General features: G+C 43.6%; 1 protein-coding gene and 1 long non-coding RNA gene across 2 annotated transcripts in view; one reads left to right on the plus strand and one right to left on the minus strand.

The window, feature by feature from the left end:
- Nucleotides 1-12169, plus strand: part of LOC133389545 (uncharacterized) — a 17694-nt gene extending 5525 nt beyond the window's left edge. Inside the window, exon 3 of the long non-coding RNA XR_009764128.1 lies at nt 11418-12169. This is a non-coding gene — a long non-coding RNA (uncharacterized LOC133389545). The remainder of the gene's footprint in view (nt 1-11417) is intronic.
- Nucleotides 9947-26988, minus strand: AHSG (alpha 2-HS glycoprotein). The gene is made up of 7 exons (XM_061637421.1): nt 26708-26988; nt 23252-23362; nt 19763-19847; nt 17821-17987; nt 15529-15639; nt 11743-11856; nt 9947-10949 (listed from the first exon to the last, which is right to left on the minus strand). The coding sequence occupies exons 1-7, from the start codon at nt 26924-26926 to the stop codon at nt 10695-10697; spliced, it is 1062 nt and encodes a 353-aa protein (XP_061493405.1). The 5' UTR covers nt 26927-26988; the 3' UTR covers nt 9947-10694.

The raw sequence follows: 26988 nt of genomic DNA on the forward strand, positions 1-26988 counted from the left end.
TAAGCATTTTGCCATCCTCATTGAGTAGCTGTACCACCATTTATTTTCTGTCTTTTACTATGGATGTGCCTGAAGAAAGTTTTTTTGCTGCTTTTGACATATCTTGCTAACCTCAGCTCATTCTCAGCTTTAGCCTTCCTGACGCCATCCCTGCAATCCCGTGCTACCTGTCTGTACTCTTCTTTTGTGGCCTGGCCTTCCTTTCACTTCTGTATGTGTTCTTTTTTGTTTTCAGGTCATCTCTAAGCTTTTTGTGAAGCCACATTGGCTTCTTCTGCTGTCTTCCCCCTTTTTTCCTTGTTGGAATTGTTTGCCATTGCGCTTTTAGAATTTCCTTTTTTAGAAACTCCCACCCATCTTGGGCTCCTTTTCTCATTGGGGTCTGTTGCCACTAGGGTTGCCAGGTCTCCGGTTTTCTGCCGGAGTCTCCGGCAAAAGGGGGCCGTCTCCGGCCTCCGGCTATACTTTCATTAAAGAGGTGGATCTCCGGCTTTTGAGTGACTCCCTCAGGCACGCATGCGTGATTGACACACGCATGCGTGACTGCTGTGGCTGGCCGCCTTCCCGCACCCAGCCTGCACCTATCCGCTTCCAGGAGCCCGGCCCTGGACCGTCCCCTGCCCCACCAGCTCTCCTGAAATCATCTCAGTCTTGGGCAGGCTGGCTGGAGGCGCGGGTGAGGGGCACGCTGGCTGGAGCCGCCCCGGGATGGGGAAGAGGAGGCGCCGCAGGGCTAGTTGCCAGGAGACGCCATACACAAGGGGGCAGCAGGGGGAGGTCTGGCCCGCCTCAGTCCTGCGGGCCTCGCAGGCGCCCGGGTCTGCCTCGCCTGCCTGCAGGGCTGGCAGTCGCGCTCCTGCTGCCCGCCCAGCTGCTCCCTGCCAGATGGGCGATCCCCCCGCCTGTTCGTCCTGTCCCGGCTTCTCCCCCTCGTCGGGCCGATCACCCAAAGGCTCCCCCCCAGAGAATGGCTCTGCTGGCGGCCTCTCTCCGGGCTGGGAGTCTCGCCCGCCATGTCTGGCGGGGATCCGGGCGGGGGCGGACAGGGCGCTCTGCAGGAAGCGGCGGAGTGGTGGGAGGGGCCGGGCAGAGACCGCTGGGCCCTTGGCGTGGCTCCCCCGCGGCAGTCCCCGCGCAGGGTCTTCCTCCGGGTCCCTCACCCAGCACCGCCTCTTCCCAGGGCTTCGGCAAGCCTCGCTCGCCGGGCGGCCGCCGGGTTGGATCCGCCCACTCTTCTCCGCTTGCACCCAAAGATCAGCAAAACCGGTATTTCATAAGAACATTTATTGTGGCAACTTCTTTTTACCTCCAGAATTACAAGAGATATAGGTGTCCCTGGAGAACAATCATGTCTAGTCTTAAATATTGTCTTCTCCCCACCCAGCCACCCACCAGCTCACTCTGGTAGTGCCCCTGATACAAAGAGTGCTGGTTTTTAATGTATATCTATATTTCTACGTTCCTTACATACCCTCAACCATTAGTCCCCAAGGTGGGTTACAGTAGTATCATCATACATACAAATAAAACAATAAACTATTCCTACAAAAGCAGCACAGTGTAGGTTAAATAAAACAGAGATTAAACACAGGCCAGGGTAAAGTGATGTGTCTTTAGCATACGGCAGAAGCTATATAACAAAAATGCTAGACACACCTCTGTAGGGAAGGGAGGGAGTTCCACAATTTAGGGGCAACCAAAGAGAAAGCCCTCTCCTGGGCCACATCATGATATGTTTTCTTGTGGGCATCATTCAGTTCCTTTCCAGGAAAGTAGCTAAAACTAACCCTAAAATAACGAGAAACATGGGCCATTCAGTTCTAACATAGAAGCTGGGATTTCCTGAGCAGTGATTTGAAGTTCTGTGTTATTAGATAGTCAAGGTTTGACTGACTAGGCTACAATATGCACATACATCTATGTGTACAATATGTAAATAAAAGTTGGTATAGCTAGCTGATCTGTCCTTGTTCACCAGTCAAAGGCAAGGATGTTATGTCCCTTTTCCTTTTGTAGCCAAACCATTTCTTCTTAATGGTTGAGTACATGTATAACCAGTATTTAGTTCACTGATTAACTAAAGCAATAAACCTAGTTCAGTTTTTTGACTGTGACTAAAACTTCAGTTTGTCTAAACCAGACTTGCACATATCTGTGGTCTACTAAGCTAAACGCAGCTCACCAGCAAGGTATTATTGCCTGCCAGATGGTTGGCAGCTCTTGGTTTTTGCAGCCTCAGAGATTAGCAAGCAATGTGGTAGGATTTATTGACCTGTTGGGACACACCTTGTGTAGACTCTTGTTTTAAACAAATGCTGATTATCTGAATACTTGCAGATTTATTCATTTCAGTCAACATGACAATGCAATTACCACATTGTGCACATTATACAGCAACAATTTTAATTGTGTGTGTCCTTCAATATTTCCACAGAAGGAGGTTGATAATGGTTGCTTGTACTTTTTGTGTGCGTGGTGCATTGGGAATGATTTCTGGATGACTTTACTCCATACTCTTCATTTGATTCAGCTAGGATATGTTCTATAAATCTGTAAAATTAACTTGGAATAACCTTTCTGAAATAGTGTATATCAGCACGGCTTTTTGAAAGAACTGTTAGTGTTGGAAGGGATGAAAACGGCACCTAGCAGTATTATGTTCCCACCAGCCTCTCAGAAATCAGTGTATGCAATTTAGACCACAGTGATCTATAAATAGAGAACAGGTGCACACAGTAAGAGGCATTTGGAGTTATGCTCTCTGCAGGCCCCAAGCAAATGTTGAAAGGTCTTCTACCAATAAGAAACGCCAAACATTTCCTTTAATAATGCTATATCCTGAATAAATTGGTGCATTAATTCTAATTCAGAAGAGTCATTTGAATTGGCTCTTTATGTTTACTTGTTTTGTTTATTTGGCATAATTGTTCAAAATAAATGGGATAGATGCCATCATGGTTGCTGTCTTGTCTGTCTTGTCAGTCTGGATGCTCCAGACTGAAGGGGGATCCAACTGAAATGACAGAGAGAACCTTGCATTCCTCTTGGAATGTGCGCTCAACATTTTTTCTCATGTTTACCCCCTATTTCCTGGGGAGCTTTTTTTTAACACAAAGAGAGACTAATACAGAGATGATGAATCTTTAAATTGGTTTTTGAAGTTCTGATCCATTAAACAAGAAGCTCGCTATTCAATAACGAGCAATTTTGCTTGGCTTGGGAACAGCGGTTGCCCAGGTTGCAGTGACCTCCCTTAAGGTGTGGCCTGGAAGAGGAAAAGACAAGAGAATCAGCAGTGGACAACTGTGGCGAGAACAACAAGATCAGTGTATTCAGTGAAGGGGGACCACTGAGAGCATCTTGCCCAAGTAGCCCCTATGGATAATTCAGTACAGGTGTTATTGTTGTTTAATACTGCTAAACATGTCTGTAAAGAACAAATTGTCAGCTTCTTCAGGTCTATCAGATCTAAGCATATGGTCACCCTGTTGTGGGAAAGTTCCCATTAAACTGACTCGTGTTGTCTCATTAAGTCTCTAATGTGGCAATTTAAGCGAACAGACCTGATCTTGTTCTGGGTTTTGGACTTCCAGCAGGGGCTTAGACTAGAAGGACTAAAAGGCCCCTTCTAGCTCTGTGATTCTATGCTACATGTAAGTGTGTGTGTGTGTGTGTGTGTGTGTTACACACAAACGCACAGGCACACACACAAGCATACTTTTTTTCTTTGATCAATTTTGCTTAGAAAAAAAGTGTCTTGTTCTTATCAGTTGACTTCCTTTTTTATTCTTTGTATGTACTTAAACAAGCTGGTCTGTTTTAAAAGAAAAGCTTGGTGGTGTTTGTGAGAGCCCACGAAAGAGCAATTTCAGGTAACTGCCACAGCCAAATGGTTAAGAATTGGCCTTATGACATAATGTGTACTGGCTGGTCTCTACAGAATTCCAAACACCATTTCAGACTTAAGGCGGCCATCTATTATCCCAAAGGCAGCCAAAGTAGCATCCTCCAGATATTGTACTAAAACTCCCATGAGCCCTATCCTGCTTGGCCAGCAATCACAATAATGAGAACTGTAGTCCAAAAACTTGACTGCATCTGTTTAATTATATGCATGGAAATGGAAATGGACTGCCTTCAAGTCGATTCCGACTTATGGCTACCCTATGAATAGGGATTTCATGGTAAGCGATATTCAGAGGCGGTTTACCATCTAAGGCTAGTACTCCCCACCTGGCTAGGGCCTGCTCAGCTTGCCACAGCTGCACAAGCCAGTCCCTTCCTTGTCCACAACTGCCAGCTGGGGGAAACTGGGCTCCTTGCGACTATGCACCTTGCCCACAGGTGGCAGGGCACATAACCCCTGAGCCACTCACTGTGGGGGTGATTGTTAGCTGGCCCTTGACATCCAGGAGACACAAGCGGGGATTTGAACTCATAGACTCTGGACTCCCAGCCAGGCTCTCCTCCCACTGTGCTATACCATCTGTTGCATGAGCATACAGTTAACATACAACTGACTTCATAGCACCATGCAGATAACAACTGGCTCATTCTGCATTAGCATAGCTGCTGCAAGCACTCTTAGTTCATTTTTACAAGATAGTTCAACATGCTATCTTGTTCATTAAAAAAATGCATTCATTCCTGACTTTACCTCTTACCACTTCTCCAGGCTGTAAAAAATAAAATAAAACACCTTCCACTTTCCTGTTTTGTATCTTTAATTCAGTTGTTGTTGTTAATGTGCCTTCAAGTCAATTTCAACTTATGGTGACCCTATGAATCAGCGACCCCAATAGCATCTGTCATAAACCACCCTGTTCAGATCTTGTAAGTTCAGGTCTGTGGCTTCCTTTATGGAATCAATCCATCTCTTGTTTGGTCTTCCTCTTTTTCTACTCCCTTCTGTTTTTCCCAGTATTATTGTCTTTTCTAATGAATCTTGTCTTCTCATTATGTGTCCAAAGTGTATGTGTCCAAAGTCAGAGGAAGGCAATGGTAAACCACCTCTGAATACCTCTTACCATGAAAACCCTATTCATAGGGTCACCATAAGTCGGGATCGACTTGAAGGCATTCCATTTCCATTTTCCATCCATACTCCCTAAGATGGTGAGAAGGAATGACCTTGTCACTTCAGCTGGACCTCTTTTAGGTAAGATTTCTATTTTAATTTCCAATCAGAAAATTTTTTTTGGATGGTATGCTGCACGCAAGTGTGGTTGATACAATGTATCATGCTTCATGACATCACTAGGGCCCGCCCTGTGACGTCCCTAGCCCCCCCCCCATTTTCTCAGGTTTTTGAATGGTTCCGACCTGGCAACCCTAGTTGCCACAGAACTGTACTTATCATTGTTCTGAGTTTATTAAAATTGGCATTCCTGAAGTCAAGGGTATGCGTATGGCTACTCTCAGCTTTTGCTTCTGTTAAAATCAAGAATTCAAGTATAGTGTGGTCACATTCTCCCAGAGTTCCCGTAACTGCCACTTCATCCACCAAGCCATCTCTGTTGGTTAGAATCAAACCAAGGATAGCCAATCCTCTAGTTGCTTCCTCCACTTTCTTTAGGAGAAAGGTTATCTTCAACACAAGTTAGGAATTTCATGGAGAGGCCATGTTTGGCAGAATTTGTCTCCCATCAGATATCAGGTTAACTGAAGTCCCCCATTACTACTACATCATGCCTCCTCAAAACATTGGCAATTCACACTGAAGGGAGAGGTAGGTGGGGCATGCATGTGGGCTTCTTGAAGCCCATGCTGTCTGTATTGGGTGTGTGTGCCTGAGAGCTCCCTCTTCACAATCCGTGGCAGGGTGGGGTTGTAGGACACTGCCACAGATCCCGGAATGGGAACACCACGCTCTCACCCTGAGGGGCCCTTCAGAGGCCCCTCTGGGCAGAGCTTGGAAAAGTTACTTTTTTGAACTACAACTCCCATCAGCCCAATCTACTGGCCATGCTGGCTGGGGCTGATGGGAGTTGTCGTTCAAAAAAAGTAACTGTTTCAAGCTCTGCATCTGGGTCATGGGGCTCTCAGCCAGGGTTCAACCTGGCCACCCTCTGGCGCCAGCCCTGATTTTAGTGCTTTTAGTTCTGTTGTATTAATGTTCCTGTTGCTGCTGATTTAATTTATTTTAGTTTTAATACTGTGGTTGGTTTTAATCTGGTTTTGTGTGTGTATGTGTGTTTTATGATTTTATTATTAATTACAGTATTCAAAGAAGCTAAAATGATGAAACTGAGGTTATCATACTTTTGACACATAATGAGAAGACCTGATTCACTAGAAAAGACAATCATGGTGGGAAAAACAGAAGGGAGTAGAAAAAGAGTAAGGCCAAACAAGAGATGGATTGATTCCATAAAGGAAGCCACAGACCTGAACTTACAAGATCTGAACAGGGTGGTTCACGACAGATGCTACTGGAGGTCGCTGATTCATAGGGTCGCCATAAGTCGTAGTCGACTTGGAGGCACATAACAACAAAAACAGTATTCAAATATTGCATATATATTAATAACCATTCTTGTGATTAAGGCCAGAGTTGTTATGTGACTCAAAAGTCCTATTGATTTACAGTAAAATCCTAACCATGTCTTCTCAAAAGTATGTTCTATTGAATTCAATGTGGTTTCTTCCCAGACATGGGGCATTAGCATTGTAGCTTTACTCCCAGAAAAGTGAGCATAGGATTATAGCTTCATACTGGGAAGATTTTCAAAACAGGCTATAAATTAGACAAATAAACTGCCCTCTTCAACAGCCCAGGAAATTTAAACTTGTTTGACTGCTTACAATTAGAAAAATATAATACATTGTATTGGCATCAGAAGCTGCATGTATACTTAAAAAAAAAATTCTGTTCAAAACATTTTTTAAAATAAAATGTATAATATGCTATTTTTGCAATTAAATTAATTTGCTAATTAAAAGAATCTCTGCATATATACTTTTATTATAATCATAACTGAAATTATCTACTGGCATGCCTACTAAGATTCTGCCGTGATCTTCTGTTCTAGATCTCCTGCTAGATTACACACAGAGAAAGGTAGTCTTGCTGCTGCTGAAAGCTATAAACTTATTCAGCTCATGATGTGCAGACAGCAGGAAGATGCAGCTATTTTCAGGACTTGCAATAGGCTGTAGCTACTGCCTGGAGGTCAACAAATCCCTTGTCAATCACAACCGTGACTTCACTTATTGGCTAAAACCTGAAAGTATGGGGATTAAAGGAGCCAGCTACTAGCTCATTTAACAGAAGTTGGGGGTGGGTGGGCTGACATTTTGGTATATCTCTTGAACCAGACCACCCAGGAGCTTAATTTTTTTCAAATGAAAGCTAAGAGTCTAGAGATTGGGGTAACTCAGCCAGACATCCAGAGAGGACTCCAAAAAACTGGAATTTCCAGGTGAAAACCGGAGACCTGGCAATCCTACTCATGCTTGGCTAGATAAAGGATATAGAGGACTATGTGTGTGTAGAAACTACTGTAGAAAGGTAAAATTTACGTGTATTGCCCTGCCCACTTTCCTTCTTGCCTCACACCACTAACATGTGGCCCTTAGGACATTGCCCAGAAGAGAATGCGGCCCTCAAGCTGAAAAAGGTTCTTCTGCCCTGCTTAAGTTCCTTGTTACCAGATGAAGTGAGGTGGGTTGCTACTAGAGACAGAGCTTTCTTGGTAGTGGCACTCCAGTTATGGAATATCCTCCCTAGAGAAGCTTGTCTGGCACTGTCCTTATAGTATTTTGACACCAGAATAATACATTTTTATTCGTCCAAGCTTTTTAAACAAATTGTTTTTTCTAATCTTTCTCGATTTATGTTTTGTGTTTTATTGTATATCCCTGTTAATTGTTTTTCTATTTTATCTAGGAAGAAGGCCATTGTTTATGCTGTTTTTATGGTTTTGTTGTATTTTTCATATTATATTTTATTCTTTTAATTTTTGTAATATATGTTCATGGATGGACATGCAAATTTGGTTAATAAACTAAACTAAACAGGCAATACATGCTAGTCCTGATTATAGGGAGCCCCTTCTCTAGAAACAATCTAGGGAGAGTGCATAGCTCAGCATTAGAGCGTACAGTTTGCATGTTAAAGGTTCCAGCCTGCAGCACTCCAGATGTTTCTGGAGTTCAACTGCCATCATCCCAGATGATTGGTCACAGCAGCCCATCACCACCTGGAGGACCACAGGTTCCCCACTCTTGTCCTGGTGGCATCTGGTTGGCTGACTACTGTTAGAACCAGCATGTTTGGCTTCTGTTTCAATCCAGCAGGGCAATCTTTAGGTTCTTAAAAAGGTATTCAATTTTAGGTACTTGACAGTGAGATGGCTGTTGAGCCACACTCAGTATCAGGCGTAGCCAACGTGGTGACCTCCAGATCTTGTTGGACTATGTGATGTTCCTATATTAATGTATATATGGTAAGTGTTGGTTGTTTAGAAGATATATGGTAAGTGGAGTTAAAGAGGGGGAGTGAATGGGCAGTAGAATGCGAGATGATTGGCTGAGTGTTTAAAATGGCTGAATGTATAAAAGGAAGCGTGAGAGTGGAATCAGGGGGGGAGAAGAGAACTGAGTGGGTTGCTTGGTGGGGTTTGAGAGAGTGGTTTACCAGGAGAGAGTGGAGGAGGGGGGTGGAGTTCGGATTAGTATTGAGTAAAACCATATGCTTATGTGCCTTTAGAAGAAATCTTGTTAATCTTGTTAGCTTTGTTATCTGTAATAAATACTTAATTTGGTTTACCAAAGGCCTGATCCTTGGCTGGGGTTTCACAGACCAGAAGGGAGGGTAAGGTAATGACCAAGGCTGAAGGGGAACTGTAACAAATGGTGGCAGCGGTGAAGAGAATAACAATACCAGTATTCAGAGTCTCTGGGAATACTAGTATTGGGACGTTACTGGTGGTTGCCTAGCAGGGGGATCTGTTGAGATCTGTGCTAGAGCGGGGAGAGAAACCATAAGAGAGAGCGGTCCAGACTGGTGGAGTCCCTGGTGGTGCCTAGTGACAGGCAGTAGCCACGCGCAGGTAGGAACCTGACAGGGAGAGCCAGGGAAGGACGCATCACAGACTACAATCCTCATAATCCGTGACCACTGTCTGGGGCTGATGGGAGTTGGAGTCCAGCAACATTTGGAGGGCACCAAGTGGTGAGCCCTGCTCAATATGATAATGAGAATAGAACAATATTTAAAGAGAAAGAGGCTTCTTAGGGAACAGCCTGCAGAAAAGGCATGGACTTCTCTCTCACTTCCACCAATATGTGTGTTTATCTGGGCCAAGAAAATGAATGCCAACAGATTAAAGCAAATCTTTCAATTTTTGGTTATCTGTGTTGGGCAGTGGTTTTGTTGTTAAAAAATGAGATGATGGTACTCATACCTTGATGAAAGTGCTGTAGGTGCCAGCACAAAATGGTTGCCATAGGCAGCCAGAGAAGAGGTGTGGGTACTCTGTACCAGTGAGTACCATCACAACAAAAACACTGGTGTTGAGTATCCATTTGAGTAATCTCTCTCTCTCTCTCTCTCTCTGTGTATATATATATATATAAAATCCCTTAGGACCTTGTTCCTCTGTGAGTGGATCATGGTAGAACTGTGGATTGTTTTATATCTTATTAGTGTTGTTTCTGTTGATAGCCACCTTTAATTTCTTATAAGAAATAGGCAGCCACTGCCCATTGGAGTACATAGCTCTGGATGAGAGATTAACAGTGTCCCATCTGCATAATATCTTTAAGCTTTTATGGCAGGAGTGGGAAACCTGCAGCATTCCAGATGCTGTCCAGCTATATCTCCCATAATCCCTGACCATTGGACATGCTGACTCAGGGCTGGTGGGAGTTGGAGTCCAGCAACATCTGGAGGGCCCCACCCCTGTATGATGACATCAGAAGTGAAACAAAAAGACAAGGAGGCTTTTGAATTCCACATTTTATTTAGGAAGCACCATTGTTTGGGTTTCACATTACCAGAATAGGGATTTTCCAGCATTGTCCCTGTAGTATGACATCACAGTTTTGGACATCAGGAAAAGAAAAATAATTCCTAGAGAATACACCTGACATATATTACTGGTCACTTCTGTCCAGTGCTGTGTATATTCTTCCCTTTCAAAACAACAGCAGCAGCAACAACAACAAAAACATACCAGCCTAGCGTCTCCACTAAAAAGTGTCATGCATTTGTTACCTGAATAGTACAGCGTGCAAATTAGCGCATTGTTACTGAATTTGCTCAAATGATTCCACTTTCGCTGCCTACGAAGGGTGGGAGACAATGAATTATACACTGGACAGAATCTCCACCCAGGGACTCATGCAAGTCCTTTTCAGCTCTCTTCCTGCTCCTGCATTTTCACCAGCCACTTTCTCTTTGTTTTCCACTTTGCGTCCAGCCATAGGAGCTAAAAACTTGCTTTTAAACCAAAGACGACAGTGGAGCTGGAAGATGCTGAATCTGTAGCAAGCCCTAGAATCTGCACTTGTACAAAGCAAACGGGCACAATACACACAGCCGTTCTGGTAAGAGACAGGCTCTGGATATTTGCTGTAACATAGCGGGAAAGTTTTAACTGGCTTCCAGAATGCAAACTCAGGCTTAGGAGAATATAAAAAGACATTTCATTGACTGTGTGGCTCTGATGGTTTCTCATCCGTGGTCTATCCTACACTTTAAAGAAGCGTATCTTCCCTGGGCAAAATTGGTTCTTTAATTTTCCTGGAAGTGGCACAGCAGCCACGACTGCTCTCTTGACCACAGGGCTTGCTGCAACCACTGGAACTTCAGCAGAGTGAGATTCATGGGACGCATGTGTGCCATTGTGGGAATGGATTAGGTTAAGGACAGTGTGGCCAATTCCAGGCGAAGGAATATTTTTTCCTAAATGATGCTCAGTCAAGTGGACGAAGGCATCTCCAGCCTGGAAAAGAAAACCATTATGAATGAAAGAAAGACAGAAGCTGTCTTCCTGATGATGTTTGGTGGCATGGAAGAACCAAGCAACAGGCAAGGGAGCCAACTGAGAGCAAGAGGTACCAGCAGGAGCATTATTAGGGGGTGACCGGGGGGGGGGCTCTTGTGGTGGTCCCTTTTATCTCATGCCCTTCCCCCCTTTTAAAACTAATATTTTTCTTTGTTTATAGGGCAGCTGAGCACAGTGCTGCTGAGACCCCACTGAGTCACCCCCTTAATTCCTCAGAGACATCTGTACAATTAGCATATACTGATTTCATGCAGATTTGTGTCATGAGCCCATGCCCGGAGTCCTTTAAATACCTAGCCACACCCCTGGGTGCTGGGAGAGAAGTGCAGCAGGACTGGTTATGGGGGTGGACAGCAGCCTGTTTAGATCCAGGACTCAAGAAAGCTTATCTTAATTGCTCCATAGGGAAGCAGAGACGTTGACCTTGCGGTGAGCTGGCTGGGAGCGCTGCTCTGGAAATGCAGGTGGGAGGAAAGATAAAGGAAGCTAACTGGGAAAGCCAAATAATCACAGAGGAATTCCTGAAGTCCGGGCATTGCAGGATCGAGTGCAAGAGGACAAGAGATTCTGGCTCAAGCCTTAAAAGGGCTTCCAAGCTAGCCTCCAAACGTACCTTCAGGCCCTTCCCAATGGATATCAGAGCAAGCCACTTGTTATAAAAAAGATTTTTTAAAGCATGTGTATGCGTTTATGTGAATTGCTGAAATCTATGTTTAATGTTTATACCCACCTGGTGATCATAGATAGTACAGTCCACATGGATATCTTCAGAAGGGGCATTGGCTGCAGCATCGAGAGGACGAGGAAACTTCTGGAGAACGGATGCCTTACAGAATCCAAAATGCTTGAAGAAGATGAAGAAGAAGAAGAAAGCAGTAGAGACATCATGAACGGAAGGCTGGTATCACAGCCATGCAGCATGGTGCAGAAAGTCCCACACATTCCCATCTTCCTCAAATAAACAATCCCCAAAGTGTCAGAACTGGAAAATGACTGGGTAGAGCTGCATCTAAAAACCAGCTTGTTTATCTATCTACATTTTGTTGTTGTTATGTGCCTTCAAGTCGATTACGACTTATGGCGACCCTATGAATCAGTGACCTCCAAGAGCATCTGAATACAAGTGGTTCCTTGGAGATCAACCATCCAAGCACTGACCAGGCCCTAATCTGCTTAGCTTCAGGTTTCAGACCATACACTGGGACCGCATAGATTTCAGTGGGACTATGGAACAGAACTCAGGTCATCTTCTAAATCAGTGGTGAGCAGGAAGCAGGCAGCAGACATTCACTGTACCTTAACCATTAACAGTTGTGAAGAATGCACTCTAGTTTGGTAAATTTAGACCATATAAGTTGACTATAGGGATTGCAGTCCAGAAATTCTCATAGAACACACAAGACTGACATCAGGTCATCCCTGGGCCTACATTGGTGATGAGGAGTGCCTCCACACAGTCAGTATTTTGCGGAAAGGATTCAGGTCAATTCAACTGTTATTAGAGGGCTCATCCAAACCATATTAAAAGCCACATTTTCCTTACTGGAATGTAGTCCAAACCTGATTGCTCTGCACTTTTTTGTAATTGCATCACACTTTCCCCTCATCCATACTTGGAGGAGTGCCCTTTTTTGTTTACAAACTCCCCTACCCTCCTTCTCATTTTGTTGTGGGCTGATTGGCTCAGATCAGAAGGGAGAGGGGTGAGGGAGCTAATGGGAACCCAACAGAAGAAGGAGGCATGAAAGGAGTTAGAACCACCACCTTACGAAACTGTGAGTTAAAGCAACTGGCTTCCCTCCTCAGCAACTGTTTGTAATTGCTGTTTCTCTCCTTTTTGGTGTATCCCTGGTATTGGAAACTACGGATCAAGGGAGGGGAAAGTATGGGAAGGTAGTGAATGGAGAACATCATATGGACCACAGAGTATTAATGGACTTACAAAAAGCTTACTTTTCACAAGAAACGGCTGTATGGATCAGCCCTAAGTTGCACATTTAAAGTGCAGTAAAGTGCTCTTTTTCGCCTTGCGGCAACAAATCCTCTTTAAAAGTAAAACAGACTTTTTGTGATCAGGAAAGTGGTGGAGAAATGCACTAAAAAGTGTGGGGTGAGCACATGCTTAATGGGAAGGCAAATTTATTTATTTTATTTATTTCATTAAACTTATAGACCGCCCCATAGCCGAAGCTCTCTGGGCGGTTCACAAGAACAAGAACAACATTAGAAATACATAAGCATATACAATATAAAAACACAATTTAAAAGTACAAAATATTGAGAATTAAAACACTTCCAATATATACAACATGATTAAAATAATTAAAATGCCTGGGCATTTTATAAGTGCCCTGCGAACAAATATCGGAATGAATGCACATTGCTGTATAACCTTCCCGTTAAAAAACAAAAGCAAAACGCAGAATGAATGCTCAGTGAAGACCAGACATTTCCCAACCTCCTCACAAGGAAACCAGGGTGTATACGCAGGAAAACGGTTGCCTAGAGAAGCCCTAGGGAAAGGAAGTGGTGTGTTTTGCCTTTTGGGCTGCCAAGACATCTACTGGAAGCGGTCATCAAAAGCCTGCATCCCCCTAAGATCAGAGCTTGGAAAAGTAACTTTTTTGAACTACAACTCCCATCAGCCCCAGCCAGCGTGGCCACTGTATTGGGCTGGTGGGAGTTGTAGTTCAAAAAAGTAACTTTTCCAAGCTCTGCCTAAGATGGCCTGCTGCACACTTCTGAGAACCATTATGATGTAAGAAAGCATTGGGATACTTCAAGGGGGTGTTGCAGTCAGGTTTTTACATATTTTTTTTTAAAAGAGGAAATTATTTCCAAAAGGTATTTCCTGGGCCTCCAATACTGAAAAAGGACTCTCTCCCCAAAAGTCACCACCGTTCTTAACGCTGCACAGGTCACTTGGGAAAGGTGCCACCCATGGCTCCTACTAGGAGGAAGGGTGGGATATAAATAAATAAATAAGGGTAGCTCTTACAAAACAGATTTTTCTGGCCCTGAACTCCTTTGACCCTACAGTTTATATCTGCCTGAGTGAATTCTTCATTTGCATGTCTTGCCCCTTCTAAGTAAAGTGGGATTCTGACCTCCAGGAGGCATGCCCAAGAACGTGATGATCCAGATTGAGGAACGAACCTTTAGAAGTTTAATATCCTAGGCTGAGTTTTATTTAGTATACAATGTTTGTGCCTATGCAGGCCACTGGAGATAGTTCTGTAGCGTAAACAGCACTCTTAATTCTTTCACTCCCCACAGCCACTGTTACTCCATAACAGCCTCCCCCAATCTGGTGCCCTCCATTTTTTCGGACTGCAACTCCCATCATTCCTGACCATTGACTCTGCTGATCAGGGCTTTTGGGAGTGTCAGACTAGGACCTGGGAGGCCAGAGTTCAAATCCACACTCAGCCATGAAGCTCATTGGGTGACCTTGGGCCAGTCACAGTCTCTCGGCCTAATCTACTTCAGGACTGTTGTGAAGATAAAACGGAGAGTAGGAGAGCCATGTACAGCACTCTGAGCTCCTTAGAGGAAAGGGAGGACATACATGCCGCGATAAATAATTAAAAGAGCCAGAGTTTGGAGACGGTTGCTCAACATAGCGAGGTTGAAGTGGGGCAGCGAGATGTCCCTCAAAGGTACCTCTTAAAAGCCAGAGTGGTGTAGTGGTTAGAGTGTTGGACTAGGACCTTAGAGACCAGGGTTGGAATCCCCAGTCAGGTACGAAGCTCACTGGGTGACCTTGGGCCAGTCACTAACTCTCAGCCTAACCTACCTCACGGGGTTGTTGTGGGGATTAAATGAGAAGGGGGATGCCACCTTGAGCTCCTTGGAGAAAAGGTAGGGTATAAATAAATAAATAATTTTTTTTTCTGGGCCTGAGCTCCTTTGACCCTAGAGTTTATACGTGCATTTTTTCCTTTTCCTTTTTTTGCAGAGATTTGTAACCATGGATGACAGCAATTTGAGGGCTCTAGTGTCAAATACACTAAATAGTCCTATCTTATTAAAGGGCCAGTACTTCAGTGCTTCCGCACTTTCTTTCAGGATAATCTCATTTCACATGGGGGCATTATTCCCTTTATTTGTGGTGTTTATTTTAAATTATGTGAAAAATTTGTTTGTGTTCGAGACTGCCTGCAGCCTTTTTACAGGGTTGTACTGTTTCCTGTGGCAAGGCAAGAGACCTTTTGTTCCTGAGGCGAACGTTTGTATCTCTAGGAGAGGCCACCTATGCAGCCAAGCAAGGGAGAGCGCCAATCAGGACAGGCCTGCTGCCTTGATTCATCTGATTGGAAGCTGCTAGAAACTTCTACAAGTATCAATAAAGGGGGTGGGGTTCTAGTAGAGAAATATCAATACTACACTTTCCTAAAATACACCACCTTTGAAGTTACTGATAATAAAAGGCTGGCAAGCCTCATTTGTCCCCAAATATTACTAGTCCTGGATTCTGCTTTAAATTCATTGGGACCAGATCAGCGCGCCCACTTACTGCATGTTTGCCTGTCTTCACATGGCAGTTTTCTGCATGGTCGTGAGCTTCTTGAGCTGAGCAGTTAGTGACGGCAATGGCAAACTCCACATGGACACCGACAGGCAGATACTAGGAACAAAGCCATGTACATTTTAGCCATCTCTGTGGTGGAAATAGCAAAACTGAGCAGAAATAGTGATAAAGAATCTCAAGGACATAAACAGCCATTTACAAGAATAGGGCACTTTTGTTCAGTTTGCACCCCCCTATCACCCTATGAGGTTGCCTGTCAGACCAGACCCACTGCTTTCACTGGCGGTGAGGATCAGGGTGAGCAGATGCAAAGGAGGACAGGCTAGATTGCTGTAATGCACTCATTGTCACTGAAGACAGTTCAGCAGCTTCAATGGTTTCAGAAAATGGCTTCCAGTGTTTTTAGTGGAGCTGGTGGTAAATCACTTTACAAGAGTCTTGACCAATTGTTTTGTCTACTAGTTTGTTCTCAGCTCACTTGAAGGTGCTGGCTTTGACTTTTAATCATTGAACAGCTTGCGGCTGGAGTCTCTCAAGAATCACCTTTCCCCAGATGTTCCTCTTCTGAGGCCCTTCCGCAGGTCCCCCCATTATTGGAAGTATGGTGGGTGGGTATTGGAGACAGGGCCTTCTCTCTCGTGGCACTCCACATTTAGAGCCTTGTCCCAAGAAAGATATGCCTTGGCCAGCGGCGGCTGGTGGCTCCACTTCAGTAGAGGAGAGAAATCCGCTCTAGGTTTTAGTCTGAACTTTCAAGTAGCTGTCCACGGTGCTGAAACTTATTCCCAATATAGGTTCAATTCTGTGGACAGCTCCTTGAAAGTTTGGACTCAAACCTGGAGTGGATTTCACTGCCCCACTGACGTAGAGTCACCATCTGCCACTGGCCTCAACTCTTCACTGGTCCCCACTAGCAGCTAGCAAAAATAGTCTGCATATACAGCAAACATTTAAAACACATGACTTTCCCAAAGAATCATGGAAGCTGTAGTTTGTTAAGGGCACTGGGAATTATAGTTCTGTGAAGGGTGAACAACAGTTCTGAGGATTCTTTGGGGAAAGCCGCATGATTTTAATGTATGGCACATATGCAGCCATGGTTTTATTTTGACAAGCTTTTTAAGACTACTGGCTTTAGAAGAAATTGTTGCTGTTTGCTACTTTTTAATTAATTGATGGAAGTTGTTTTTGTTTTAGATTGTTGTCATCGTAATGTTTGCAAGCCACCATTGTTATGTTTTTAGAAACTCTGGCTGGAAATGGTAATAATAAATCTATTTTTTTAAAAAAAACTCTACAAAAAAGGGAATTTCAACAGGTGTGGCACTTCTCACCCTCGCCTTTAATAAACTTCTGCTGAAATTCCCCTCTATAAGTTACAGGAGCCCCTCACCTTCCTCTTTATCTAGGTCCCCTACTTGAGTTTTGCAGACTGTAGACCCTTAAGTGGCCCTGTACTAGAGATGGGCAGATCACACTATTTCTGATCCGTGCATGCATCCATTCATAAGTATGATCTGTCCCGATAAATATACATAATATTTTTTTCTGCACAAACATTTGTAATTTTTAATGTATTTCCCCCCCCCAAAAAGTTTTAGTTTGTATTTTATCCAAAAACACAAATTTTTGTATGTGTTTTCTTCTGAAATCTGTATTCTTATATGCATTTTGGTTTGTTATTGAGCCGAGAATTGCATTACAAAAATTTGGAAATGTGGGAAAATAGAAAGGGTAACTGCCTTCTGATCTGCATAAGTTCTAGAAGTACGTTTCAGATGGACTTGCTTAAAAATGCAGACTGAACAACCTTCTTGACAATAGTGTAGTGGCAAATTCAGAAGTGCAGGCTTCCTCCATGATAGCCATGCCATGCCTCCTCACAGCCATGCCCCTTTCCCACTTTCCCTCTTCTCCCTTGCTCTCCACGTCATCTCTGAGTCTGCACTCCACTACAACAGATATCCCTAGGAGCCATCAGCATGTAAGGGGAGGCTGTGTGCTAGCTACTAAGAAGAGTCTTCTCAGTGGCTGGCTCAACTCCTTTTACTCTGATTGACTCCAATCCGCACAAAAGGACAAGGACTGTTCTCAGTGGCTAATATCCTCCCCTTTCATGCTGATTGGTTCATGTATAGGGACCTGGCTGGGACTCTGCTCCCAAAAGAGTAAGGGGTCTATGACCCTCCTGCTACCCCAGATGACTATACCCCCGCTTTTCAAGCACCCCTACTCTGTGTTCTTTCTGTAATAGGGCAGCACAGCTTTCATACTTACTGTGTGATATCCTCGTGAAACCTCAATAAGTTGGTAGAAGGAGCCATTGGCATTTTCAGCGTTGAACGTGGAGAGTGCTGCATTAGCTGCCTTCACCACTCCCGGGTCATTCAGACGGGACAAAACTGGACAATCAGGACATATTCTCAAAATATCTTCAGCTGAATCTAAGGAAGAAAAAGAGAAAAGCATGCTTTTTTTAAAAAAACAAACACTGGGTAACATTTTATGGCCAGCTATTCCTGAAAGTTTAGGAGAGCCAATCATTTGTTTATACAGGTTGTTGGAGCCTTTTTGTAGTGACAGAAACGAAGGGAGAAGCATTTTATTTAGCTATTACGGTTTTCATCCTGCCCTTCCTCCAAGAACTCAGGGTGGCATGTTTAGTTCCCCACCAGTGTTACCCTCACTGCTGTGAGGTAGGTTGGGCTGAGAGAGTAAGGGAGGCTGGACTATAGGGATGGGGAGAACTCTCCGTTTGGGTTCTCTCAGTCTCTCATTTGTCCAATCTGACATTCAGTTCTCCCCCATTTCAGCAGCAATTTGCAATTTGCTATTTTAAAAATCCTCATGAAAATTCTTCAGCATTTTAGTGTGAATTTCTCCCAATAACCACATTTTTGTAGGTAGTTTTGACCAATGCACACATTTTTGCAAGCCATTTCTTGTCATATAATGCATTCTTGCATGTTGTGTTCACTCATATATTCCCCTAATATGCATTTTTGTAAACATTGGTTGGTGAACTGCATCGCAAAATTTGAATAAGTGTGAATTTTGGAGGATGGTATGTTTCTTTTCTCATATTGTTTCGGAAAGGGGAAACTTGATAGATTTGGCCTTAAATGTGAACTGAATCGAAATCTCACCCATTCCTATTGGGTTGAGAGAGAGTGACAAGCACAAGGTCATTGTTGGAGTCTAACAATATCTGGAGGGCAACATGTTCTTCATCCCTTGTTTGTGCACGTGATTTTGTCTCGATGGGCATTCACACACTTAGGGCCAAATTATGCGTTGTGTTAAATGCATGCTCACATTTAACATATCCCTGTGCTGTTGCCTTTTAAAAGCAAGTGTGGAGGTGCCCAGTCAGGGAGGGGATTTAACACTTGCGCTACCATCTCAAAGAAATCCCCAGCTTTCCTTAGGGACAAATAGCAGCTTCGGAAGCGTGATTTTAGTTGGGATCAGAGTGCCATGTTAATCCCCCTCCATCTGCACAGTGCTCCTGCTTCTAATTGCCCTGGGTGCAACTGCTATTTAAAAAAACTCAGAGCAGGGGTGGGGAACCTGTACAACCCTGGGGGGCATATTCCCTTCTGGGAAGACTTCTGGAGGCCACATGACAGTGGTGGACAGGGTCAGTGGCAAAAGTTAAGGAGTGTGCACCACAAGGCCAGCGAAGGGAGTGTCTTGTGGGAGAGTCCTGGTAAAGAAGGACAGTTGGAGTTTGGGATGAGGAGAAATTGGATTCCATTCACATCTACAGTCAAATGTATCAAACTTGCACTGTCCGAAACAGCATGAGAACCAAATCACAACCATCCTTTGAAATTTGCACTTGTCGAAATGTTGTGATGCAATTCTCCAACCAATGTTCACAAAAATGTACATTTTAGGGAGACGTGTACATAAATATAAACATATGGGGGGAAATACAAAAGGTGTTATATTAAGAGAAATTGATTGCAAAAAGGTGTATATTAGTCAAAAGTGCATTCAAATTTAGGAGAAATTTGCACTAAAATGATGAAGAATTTTCATGAGGATTAAAAAAAAATTGCAGATTTCTGCAGAAAGATGGAGAACTGAATATAAGATTGGAAAAATGAGAAACAGAGAGGACCAAAATTAATAGATCCTTCCATCCATTGCTGGAATATATCTCATTGGCCCCCTATCCATCAGCCCTGGTGACTGAGAACTGTAAAGGGATTACCTGGAGATGAGTGGCATTTGGTGGACACCACCTTTAAGATTCCCTCCACGTCAATCAGTTTGATATCACAGTCTCCTTCAACAGCCTAGAGGTTCAGAAGAAGAGAATTGTAGGTTGCAATACTGGTTAAGATTCTAGCCACGCCCTCTTGTGCAGCATTTAGTTAATAATGTACGTCAGCTGGCCCTTTGCAAATCTGTTGTCCTCCAGATGTTTTGGACTACAACTCCCATCAGTTGTGCTGGCTGGGGCTGATGGAAGCTGAAGTCCAAAACATCTGGAGGAGACCAGGTTTGGCCAAGGCTGATGTACAGCTACTTTTGGTTGTGACACACCATGCTCTGCTTCTCTCAGAAGCTGAATCAAGCAGGGACCAACACCCATGATCAGGCTAGTGAGCAGCCACTCACCTGGGCACCTATGGTGGGCAAGAAATGTTTCTAGGTGAGCAAGCTGTGAAGTTTTTGGTTTTTAAAAAATGTGTTTTTAAATTTGTATATTTGTTTTTAATGTTTCAATGGTTGTAAACTGCCCAGAGAGGTTTGGCTATGGGGCGGTATGCAAATGTAATGAATGAATGAATGAAGAGGCCTTTAGTATGAAAGCTTGCTGTGTAAATTAAAAACAAAAACATTGGTGGGTGTAACTTTAAAAAGTAGACCATGCAAGACTAAAATCAGCACCCTCTTGAAATAATGGTGAAGAGGCCAGTTAAATTCTGGGCAATCCACATGAACATGCATGTTTTATTATTGTTGTTATTAGCTTAAATAAGGATATGATGCACATATTTCAATGTAAAAAGTTAAATAAAAGAGTATTATTAAAGTCTACTAAATGCATATTAATTCATTCATTCACTGCTATAGTTTATCCTTTAACCACAATCTAAAGATTCCAAAGCATCATGTAATTGATTTCAAGTCCTGCATTCCCTAACATTCTCTTCATACACTTAACGAGGGTTCATTTATTTAAATCAGGAGTGGGGAACCTTTTTCAGACCAAGGGCTACATTCCCATCTCAATAATCTTCTGGGGCCACATGCTAGTCATGGGCAGGGCCCAGCAGTGTAGTGGCAAATTTAGAAGTGCAGGGTCCCTTCAAGATAGTCATGCCACACATACCCTCACAGCTGCACCTCCTCACTTGCTTGATTGCTTTCTGTCACCATCTCCACACTCCTCAATCCTTCCAGCACGTGACTTCTCCCACAACAACAATGTCCCTAGTAGCCACTCAGCATGAAAGGGGAGTCTGTTAGTTACTGAGAAAAGTCTTCTCAGTGGCTGACTTGCTTCCTTTCACTCTGATTGGCTCCGATCAGCAGAAAAGGACAAGGAAGCATGTTAGAAGATTCTTCTCAGTGGCTACTACACTCCCCTTTCATGCTAATTGGCTTGTAAGATGCTGGAGAAATAGGGACCCAGTTAGGACCCTTCTCCCAAAAAAGTAGGGGGTCTAAGACCCCCCCCCCCGAGACTCCAGACGACTATATTCCTAGCAGGGCCAGAGGCAAAAGTGGGCAAAGCAATGCGTGCAAATTTTCCTTTTGTATAGTTAACACCCCCCTCTCTAGCCTCCATCTAGGCAACCAAAAGGCATTATCAGAGTTCAAGGAAACATTGCATTCACAAGGAGGGTGTGAATCTGGGTGAGTAAAGAGCATGGCCTAGGGAGAGAAGGCTTGACTGGAAAGGATGTTGGTGGCCTGGGGAGAATCCCAGGGGCCAGACAGTCCTGTAGGGCCTCATTTGGCCCCCAGGCTCTAGCTTCCCATCTAGGGTTGCCAGGTCAGAAGCATCCCAAACCCTGAGATTTGGGGGGCGGGCCCTAGTGATGTCATGTGGTGTGCCTGAGTGATGTCATGGGCGGACCCAAGTGATATCACGGGGTGGGCCCAAGTTATGTCCTTGCCAGGTCCAGCCTCCAAGAGGACTTCTGTGTCTTTAAAAGTTTTGCAGGGGGAAGGGAGAATTCCACCTTGTGGTTTTTCCCATTACAGTGCTGCAAGAAAAGCTGCACTTGGCTGAATTTTCTCTTCTCTGAAAGATACAGGATCATTCTCAGGCCCTGTGCCTGGCAACCCTACTCTACAATAGTAAGTGCCCTGTCATATTATCCAAAGCTGGCTTTAACTTTACAAATAAATAACTATGTTCCATATAGGGTTGCCAGGTTCAGGGCCTGAGACTGAGCCTGGATCTTCAGGAGAAGAGAAAGTCAGCCAAGTGCAGGTGTTCTTGCAACTCTGTAATGGGAAAAACCACAAGGTGGAATTATCCCTTCCCCCTGCACAACTTTAAAAGATACAGAAGACCTCTCGGAGGCTGGGCCTGGCAATCAAGAGGTCATCTGTATCTTTAAGAGTTGTGCAGGGGAAAGGGAGAATTCCACCTTGTGGGTTTTCCCATTACAACGTTGCAAGAGCACCTGCACTTGGCTGACTTTCTCTTCTCCTAAAGATACAGGATCAGTCTCAGGCCAGGAACCTGGCAACCCTAACCCCATATAATAGTTTATTGTCAAAACCAGTTGGTCATTGCAGAACATAAAAAAAATCAGTATTAGTTTCCTACTTAATAAAAGCAGTGATATCTATGTAAGCCCTGCCTAATTGCTTTAAAAAATAGGAACGAAGTGGGAGAGAAAGATTTACAACACAAACACAATTCTTTGCTATGTTCACTCAAAAGTCCAATTAATTTAAAGTGCAATCCTAACCATGTCTACTCTAAAGTAAATCCTGTTGAATTCAGTAGGGTTTCCTCTGGGTATGTGGGATGAGCATTGTAGCTTTACTCCCAGAAAAGCAAGTATTGGATTAAAGCTTCATATTGGGAAGGTTTCAAAACACTGCCATCTTCAACAGTCCAGGAAAATTTAAATTTGTTTGACTCCTGAACATAAGAGAAAAAAAGACTTTTGGTACTATTGAGAGCTATATACTTACTCAATTTATGAGATTGTCAGATAAATAGGAAAAAAACACTAGTTTTCTATCTTTGCAATGGAGTCTAGGTACTGCCTGGAGGTCAACAAATCCCTTGTCAGTCACAACCCTGACTTCACTTATTGGCTACAAACCTGAAAAAGGGGTTAGAGCAGCCAGCTAAGAGATCATTTCACAGAAGTTGCAAGGGGGTGGCATCTGACGTTTTGGTGTATATCTCGTGAACCAGACAACCTAGAAATTTAATTTTCTTTTTAATGAAAGCTGAGAGTCCAGAGATTAAGCTGACTCACCCAGAGACCCAGAGAGGACCCCAAAAATCCAGAGTCTCTGGGTGAAAACTGGACACCTGGCAACCCTATTCCCAGCCCTGTTTTAAATCTTTGTGATTTTCCTTATCCTTATTTATCGTTATCACTAATTCTTTCCATATCTTCCTAACTTAGTTTACTAGTTTTTCAGCCCCCCCCGCATTTAGTGAATAGAATGCATGCTTAAATTCTCGCCAAGGTTAACAAAAAATCAAGACACTCACGTGCTGTGTCTGTGGCCTCACTGAACAATTTACGACAGGGACCGGGCTTATCACAGGGCATTCAGTCTCTAGTAAGTCCAGCTCAAGGAAGATAACCTTTCCAACTGGCCTCTGGGGGAAAAAAGAGATAATTAGCTCCAATTCTGCATTTGTTAATTTCTCTTGCATGATTAAATTTTGGATGTTTTAACGAAGATACATCTAAAACACTCCCATCATATAGGATGCTTCCCAGTGTCAGTTCTGTCCAAAAAGAGAAAACGAAACAGGAAATTCTTCAAAAAGGTACCTAGTATAGCCTCGAGTTTTGGTGTTTCCTTTTTGTCAGACCCAATTCCTTTGAAGGGGGCAAGGCAGGACAAAGGGCAAAGGGAAATCTATCACAGCCTCCTGACCTGCAAGATCACTGGGATCATCTGTAGGAGCAGCTTTGGTTGTCCCCTGAGTTGGTGAGGCTCATTTAGCATCGACACAAAATTGAGCCTTCAGTGTCATCGGCCTGTGTCATCCAGTTCTCTGGAATGCTCTGCCAACAGAAATCCAGCAGTCGCCTTCTGTCTTAACTTTTAAATGCCTGCTGAAAACCTTTCTGGTTAAGGTGTTGGATTACAACGGGAGACCAGGGTTTGAATCCCCACATAGCCATGAAGCTCATTGGGTGACCTTGGGCCAGTCACTGCCTCTCAGCCTCCTGAAAACCCTATTCATAGGGTCGCCATAAGTCGGAATCGACTTGAAGGCTGTACACTTACATTTACAGGCTTATGCAGGCAATTAAGATGTCTTTTTGCAATAGCTGACCTTTGTTTTTATTGTATTTTTAATGTTTTTATTGTGTGGTGGTTGTTTTTTAACTTGCAAACCGCTTTGATGTTTTTAACGAAACAGCGGTATACAAATTTATAAACAAACAAATAAATAAGAGATTAGAGACCTGCTCTGATGTCTTGGCATTATGCAACCTCCTTGTAGATCTGGCTTGCACCTTTCTTCCAAAGCTGGGTGCTAGCAAACAGGCTGAGATTCTGTTGGATTTTCCCCCACCCCACCAGTTGAGGATGTGCTGTGTGGGTTTAAATGGTGGCATGCATTAGGATTTGTGCAAAGATTGTTATGCTGCCCAGGCTAATCTTTCTGGTCTGTATGGTTCAAGTCTTTTGCCAGTGTGGATCAGGTGCATGGATTCAACATATGCTCATTATATGCAAAAGCACTATTTTTGCTAGGATAAGTGGGTGTTTGGAAATGCTTTTAGCATGCTTGCTGGTGAGGCTGGATTTGCCCTGTAGCAGATTATTTTATAGCTCAATGGCACACAGAAGCCTTTGTCCAACTCGCTGATGGGGATGGGGGAGAAATTTGATTCAGTTTGCATTTAAAGCTGAATTTATCAAATTCGCGTTTTCTAAAACAATATGAGAACCAAAACACAGACATCATTCGAAATTCATACTTATTATAATTTTGCGATGCAGTTTGCCAACCAAACAATGTTTAGAAAAATGCATATGTTAGGAGAAAGTGTGCCTAGAAATGGATATATGAGTGAAATTGCATATATTCATTGTATGATGAAAAATGGCTTGCACAGATGTGTACGTTTGTTAAAACTGCATACAAAAATGAGTTTATTAGGAAAAATCTGCAGTAAAATGCTGGTGAATTTTCATGAGGAAACCGCAGATTGCTACAGAAGTGTAGTCCTGAACTGAATTTAAGATTGAAAAAATGAGAGACAGAGAGAACAAAAATAAGCAAATCCCAGGTTGAAAGTGGCTGCTTGAAAATGCCTTTAGTGTTCTTGCTGATGAGGGTGGTTAAATAAATAAATATAGATAACTTTTAATCTTTTTTGTCTATTGCTGTTTTCATTGTTTTTAAAATGTCTTAATTACTTGTTTTTCACTTTTTTATTGATCACGTTAATGTTTTTCTTTTGTAAACCGCTTAGAGGTTTTCTACAAGCAAATGGTATATAAATTTTGTAAAAAAATAAACAATTTGCCTCATTTCAAATTATTTTATAACTCTTTGGCATACAGCACCAGCACCCTTGTCTGAGCTGCTAAACTTTTGTCATGATACCTAAGGATGGAGCCATTTGTGCCAAACATCCACAGTAATTTCCCCATTAATCTAAATTCTTATTTATTCACAATTCACCAACAGTCCAGATCAGTTCAAATACTTAAACCTTTTCAGATTTTTTTTTAAATTTTGAAAAAGATTATTCTTCTTAACACCCCCTCATATACAACATTTAGCGTTTCACTTCTCATTGTTCAAATGTCTGAAGTACTGAGATTTAGGAGCCCTGTTTTTATCAGCTTTCCCCCTCATTTTAAGCTAAATGGGACACAGAGAGGCGTATAGGGCACTCCTACACAAGTAGGCACCTCTGTTCAGGGTTGTCTAGTGAACAGCGTTTCCCAACCTGTGGGTTGCTTGCAACCCGCAAGTGAGTTGTGAAGCCTGTGAAAATGGGCTGCAGGCTTCAGCGTGGGTTTTATTTCCATGTCAGAACACTCCAGTAAGGTACAGGCACTTTTCTTCATGCCACTACTTTTAAAAAGAAAATGGAGTGGGAAGAAGGAGTGGCAGGGATGTCCATGTACTCTCAGGCTGATGCCGCCTGCCAGCAAGCAGTGAACAACACCTGAAGGAAAAAATGGGTGCTCCCTGCCCATGCATGCTCAGGCCACTGCTATTCACCAGCCAACAGGAGGCACCACTTTTGGCCTGTGCTGGGGCTTGCTTTTAAAAAAAATGTTGGGGAGGGAAGGAAGGAGCAGCAGAGGAATCCCTGCATGCTCAGACTGCTGTTGCAGCCAGCCAGGTGGAGCTGGTGGCAAGTGCTTCCTTTGCCCCAAGGGGGAGCTTTTCTGAAGGTGGGATGCTCAAGTAAAGTGTGTGTAACAGAGAGATTTATGTGTGTGTGATTTGTGTGAGACAGGGAGAAATGCAGAGCTTGGGAAAGTTACTTTTTTGAACTACAACTCCCATCAGCCCAATCCAGTGGCCATGATGGCTGGGGCTGATGGGAGTTGTAGTTTAAAAAAAGCAACTGTTCCAAGCTCTGGAGAAATGTATTTGTGGAAGGGGAGTGAGGGAGAGATCTATATGTTGTCTGTGTGCATGTGAAAGAAAGGGATGTGCATATATGTGGGGTTGGGGGGGAAGAGATGCACTTAGGCAGGGAGGGAGAGATCTCTGTGGTGTGTGTTTGTGTGTATGTGAGTGAGAAAGAGAGACAGAGAGGTGCATGTGTCCCTGTGGTCTATACAGATATGGCGAGCACATGCATGTGCTCTGTGTGTATGCGAGAGTGTGATGTGACCACCTTGTATATTTTCCTGATAAAAGGGAATACAACGAGTAAAATGAGACTGTGCAGGCCCTCACTTCCAATGTATTCTCTGGAAATGTGACATATTCCCCCCCCCACAAAGCACTTACCCGTGGATGCACCTTGACATCCTCAATTCTGTTAAGGACATACTTGTATCCGTGAAGATTGTGATTGTTGATATGGTCTACTGCTACGGCTGCTGCGTGTTCCGTCGCAGGGTCACCATCGCAAGGAGGAAACTGTGGGCTGAATGGATTAGGAAGTACAGGCACAGCTATGCATCCCAGGATCTGACCCAGGAGTGCTACAGCTACCAGGAATTTCATGGCTCTGTGTGCAGAAGGTCTAGGAGGTGGATTCTGCTGGAAGGGAGGGTAGAAAGAGCCAA

This window comes from Rhineura floridana, chromosome 7, assembly GCF_030035675.1.
Source record: "Rhineura floridana isolate rRhiFlo1 chromosome 7, rRhiFlo1.hap2, whole genome shotgun sequence".
NCBI lineage: Eukaryota > Metazoa > Chordata > Lepidosauria > Squamata > Rhineuridae > Rhineura > Rhineura floridana.